The sequence below is a fragment of the Acanthisitta chloris genome, unplaced genomic scaffold (genome assembly GCF_000695815.1).
Source record: "Acanthisitta chloris isolate BGI_N310 unplaced genomic scaffold, ASM69581v1 scaffold14978, whole genome shotgun sequence".
Taxonomy (NCBI): Eukaryota; Metazoa; Chordata; class Aves; order Passeriformes; family Acanthisittidae; genus Acanthisitta; species Acanthisitta chloris.
Window position 1 is genome coordinate 47,717 of NW_008687728.1, and position 5,309 is coordinate 53,025.

General features: G+C 37.4%; 1 protein-coding gene across 2 annotated transcripts in view; it reads left to right on the forward strand.

The window, feature by feature from the left end:
• Positions 1–5,309, forward strand: part of ANKIB1 (ankyrin repeat and IBR domain containing 1) — a 56,127-nt gene that overhangs the window by 35,924 nt on the left and 14,894 nt on the right. For both annotated transcript variants that reach the window (XM_009080732.1, XM_009080733.1), the window contains exons 7-8: positions 967–1,111; positions 1,880–2,046. In XM_009080732.1, the coding sequence (XP_009078980.1) occupies positions 967–1,111; positions 1,880–2,046 (312 nt within the window). The remainder of the gene's footprint in view (positions 1–966; positions 1,112–1,879; positions 2,047–5,309) is intronic.

The following is a 5,309-nucleotide window of genomic DNA, read 5'->3' on the forward strand; positions in this document are numbered from 1 at the left end:
AGCAGCAAGAAAATTAGTAGTCATGTCTCTCTTGTCTTGCAAATCATTATGCAGCAATGTAGAAACCAAGAGATCACTGGCTTGACATGGTGCTTCTAATTTGGTTTCTGGACTATGTGTCCTGTGGTTTGTGCAGTACACAGAGCACAGCACAGAGCCACAGACTCAGACCCACAGCTCAGTGCGAAGTGTTTGTGGTGGCACATCAAGGGTGGCATTCATCCTTCTGAGCCAGTCACTTCTAAGTTACTCAGAGCCTATCCAGGACTGAGTTATCCTATTCAAAGATATGATTCCAAGATGGGATGAATTGGCAAGTCTCTCTACCTTAACTATTGAAGGATCTCAGGTGGCTACTTTAGAATAGCTGCCTGTCCTTTGGATGATTAAAGTTAGATGAGTATCATCCTTGTTGTCAGATGAGTAAGTATGTTACAGCTTTTAAACTCAGCAGGCCTGCACACTGTTAATTTGAGTCCAGCTTTCAGCAGATTTCTGGCTTTGTTGTGTCTTGCATTCTGGTGCTGAGGGACTACAAAGGTCACCACTTAGACATATGTGTCCAAGAACAGACCTGGCTTTATTAACACAGTTGTAAAAATTATATGCATATCATATTAATTATGTCTTATATTAATTACACTTGTACGTTCCATTTCTGATTTAAGGTAGAAGTAGCACTCAGTTTAATTAAACATTGCAGCACTGTCTCAGATAAATGGCAAGGATGGCAACCACAAACACACAGCTCTAAATATTGCTGATGACACTCACATTTGAACCATGACAGTGGTGGGTTTTTAATTATGCAGTTCATCAAATTTGTAGCCCTTGTGAGCAGAAAGGGATGCTTCTTAGTCTTTGTTTAAAAACTGATTATTGTGAATATCTGTGAACGTAGTATACTCAGCAGTCTTTTAACTTTTACTTTTTATTTACAAATGCTGACTGACAAAATTCTGGCAGATTCTTGAATCTGAAAATTCAGGAGGGTGAAGCTCACAACATTTTTTGCCCAGCATATGATTGTTTCCAGCTTGTGCCTGTAGACATCATAGAAAGTGTGGTTTCCAAGGAGATGGACAAAAGATACCTTCAATTTGACATTAAGGTAAATGATCAAACTGTTCTTGTATCCTTGAACTGTGTTTCATTTTGTAAAAAATAACTTAGAGCTTCTGTGTGAAATGCTGCAATATATGTACACTGAATTATTGTCTGTCTTGTATGCTATAATATCAAAGTTTGATACACCACTGAGAAAAAAAAGAAAGAACATTATATTTATTCCTTAGGCACAAATGCCATACTTCCTGAATATGCTACCTAATGCAGTATTCATAAAATCATTTGATCAGACTTGTGCTCGTAACAGGTGATATGAAGGTTTTCATCAGCCAGAGTTGTTTGTGTTTACAATCTGAAATTTTTAAGAGTTTGGGGATTATTTTTATTCCCAAGAGACAGTTTGCATTCAGAAATAGTACCTGTTCCCATTTAAAAAATTTATTATTACAAGTGAATTACTGACATTTTGTTCCATCCACGGCTTGATGTGATTGCTGTGTGCATATATAGTCGAAGTTTACTGTAAGCCACATCACAAAGGAATTGACTTGCACAGATTGAACATTTTGTTTGGAATGTAAGTCATTCCTTCTTAGTGTAAGCCTGGAGTTCTGTTGTTATTAAAAAAAAAGAAGTTTACATTATTCCCTTTTTATAACTATTTTAAAAGCCTATCGTTGTAGCCACAAGATTGTCCTTATGCTTTTTGGCTTTGTTCTGTCAAAGGCAGATTATGAATACATATTGGTTTATATCTGTGATGAAATCTGATCTTACGTGGTCATATATTTTCCATTTTTTCCCCCCACAGGCCTTTGTTGAAAATAATCCTGCTATTAAATGGTGTCCTATACCAGGCTGTGAAAGGGCAGTAAGGCTTACAAGACAAGGATCAAATTCAACAGGATCAGATACACTTAGCTTCCCCATGCTAAAAGCTCCTGCAGTAGATTGTGGAAAAGGACATCTTTTTTGCTGGTTAGTACTAGAAACTTATCTATGTCTACATAAACTCAGTCACTGATAGTCCAGGGACTCGTTAAAAAGTCTCACTTAGCCCTAAACGTGGAACAGAAATATGTGTGGAATGGTATGTGACTCTGCTAATCTCTTTGCACGCACTGAATAACCTCAGGTGCACAAATGTTTTAGTATTTTCAGGCACAGCAAAGGTTTATTATACAATACTTGTTATTGGTGTTCTTAGATGCAAAACCACAGCGTGGAGTTGGGTGTTCTGTTCTGAGGGGACGGAGGAGAAGTGGGATATTGGTGGAGGGATTTTTGTGTCTGCTCTGCATAGTTGAAGTATAAATGAAACATGTCACATTCTGAACTGTAGTACAGAAAATCAGCAAATTTTAGCTCTTTCTGAATTTTGGTGGGATTACATCACATCAGCTGGAATTCAAAGAGGACTACGAAGGAGCTTTAGCTTCATACATAGCTATGTATGACTTTGCAGGATCACTCTAACCTTTCTTTCACTTTAGGATCAGCACTTTTTCTTTATGTTATCTTCTACCGAGTCTTGAGATGAATACAAACTCAGAAAGGAGTAAAAGGCCAGGTATTTTTTAAAATATCCCTCAGGTTTCCTATCTTCAGCACTTCCAAGGAAAGGACACAACAGCATCAACAAAAGTAAAAAAGTTTTGGGATACTTTTCTGAAGTGCAGAGCAAAGCCCTATCCTAGTTCTTTGATATTACCAGACTGACAATTTATAACTATTGTAGTGGGACATCTTGACCCTCGTGGAAAATGAGAAAGGGTCAGCCAAAGTACAGGCATTGAAACAAAGTCAGCAATTCTTCTTTTCATTTTTCAATTGAAACCATGATGCAAGAGCTTCCTGAATCATCTGCTTGATTGCAGATATCATAAGACTCTTAATGAAAGACACTTCTGATTTTAGTTCTTTCCTCATATGAATGAAAGGAAGAAGGAAAAAGAGGAGAATAAATATAATGAAACCAGAAAAGACAGAAAATAGAACTTCTTGGGAAGATGTTGTTCACAATGGATGGAGAACTCAGAAAGAAACAAATCCTCTGGAAACAAGCCAGGAAATGTTTTTTACCAGTGAACATGCAACAAATCTTAGAACTATTCCAGAAGAAGGTACCATTCTCTCATCCTTGCTTCTGATTGCAGAGAATCAATTTTTCCATTAACCTGAAGGATGGAGCTTGAGACTTTTAGTGTCATATTGACATGAACCTTCAGACATTGGCAGGTTCTGCTTCCTTTACATGGGCTGAATGTACTAGCACCCCAGAATGTTCTCTGAGTGCCTAATTTTTATGACAAATTTTTTTTTTTAGGTTTCCTGGTAATGTTTTTGTATATTCTTTTTATGTTAATGCTTTGAGATACTGCACAAGCGAATATAGTTAAAGTCTTGAAAAAGACCTCATGTTAGCAGCAAAATGTCCAAGCAAAGCCTTTCCAAAGCCTCTTTTTATCATCCCCCCAAAAGTGATTGAAGAGTTTCAGCAATGGCAAGAAATTTCTGCTAGCAACCAAAGCATCCTGCAGTATCTTAAATAAGAACTGTTTGCTGAGGACAACCATACTAGTCTTTTACTACAAAAACTCTGAGCATAAACGAGTTCTTCTGGAGAAAGAGAAAGTGTATTCTCAGTTCAGAGGGTTTTCATCATTACTGTATGCCTAAAGGGAGCTTGCTTTGTCTCCTTAAATTTCAATCAGCACATCCCACAATTCCATACTTATGTCAGTTCTGCAAAGTTTTACCCACGTAATCTACAGCTTAGGCATTGTAACAGCATTTAATACTGCATTTAGCAAGAGATTCTTCGGAATTTTTGTATTAGAAAACCCCAACCAACCCCTAATTACGTGCTTTTTTCGGATCTGTAGCCTTCCTGCTTGTAAAAGCAAGAAAATTCTGAGTCTATTGAGCAATTTCTTCCTTTTTTTTTTTAATGCAGGAGTAGGATTGTTCCTCTTAAATAAAAAGTTCCTTCGGGTTTACTCGTTTTTCATTACCCACCATTAACAACATCCTCAACAAAATGCAATCCATTGTGGCAAACACAAAATTCTATTCCCTTTCAGAGAAAGCATTCTGAGCAATTTAAATGTAGTACAAATTAGAACTGTGCACAAATCCCACATCAGTGTTTTATCAGACACATTCAACATGTTAGAACCCCTTCACGCAGTTTCAGAAGCTCAAGGAATTGTAGCAAGCAGACACTGCTGGAAAATAGTCTTAGCAGACAGTGCATACTTAGTTTTGCATCATCAGTGCTCACTCCTTTCATCCAAGATGGAGATCAGGGGCAGAGTCTCATTCTGTAGGAATGACACCACTTCAGCTGCACTTGGGAAGCCAGTTACAAGTTGCAACAGTGTTTTGCTGTTTTGATTCAAAATTCATTATATGATATAAATATTATCATGAGGGGAAAAATAAAAACCCGGAACTGCATTCTTCTTGGGTGATGTTTTTAGCCCTTCCATGAATTTTAACTTGTTGAATCTTGCCACAATTTTAATAAGTATGTACTGCACCTTCAAATAAATCATCCTGCTGAGTATTGATGAAGACGACTGGGGAGGCTAATGCTGTTAATTGGCACAGCTGTTTGGTGTTAGTTCCCTTCATTCAGTGCTGTCAGGGAGTCTGTCCAAAATAGAACTTCGATTCATGAAAAGTTTCATAAGCAATAGGCTCAATGCTCTTACTCTAGTAAAATGAGATCCCAGCATGAAAATCCTTGGTTTTGGTGTGGGCTGAGGAAAGAACATCTTCCATGAGAAGTTGTTCTTGAACATTCTGTAGTGACTGTTATATAGATATAGATATGACTTCACTTCATTATAACTTCAAATTCACAAATTTGAAAACTTCAAAGACACATCTCCCCCTCTCCCCCTATAAAAGATAGACTAGTCAGCTTTTAACTTAAAACTGAGTTTGTCAAAGTTAATTTTTCCTGGTTTCAGTCCTTTCTGGTAACAAAGACTGTGTGAGAGGGTCTTGGGTGCCTTGAAGTCAATGATTTAAATCTAATACTGCCCCACAGAAGTGAAAGGTGTCAGCTGAATTTCAACCAGTTATTGATTCTGGTACAGTCTTTCCCAGCTAAAATCTTAAGAGCTCTGTAAGATCCTTGTGTGCTGAATTTAAAGTTTTTTGTTAGCAGACTAGCTAGGGGGGAAAAAAGTTCAAAACTATTGCCATAACCTTTTCTTTGTTCCTGCATTCCT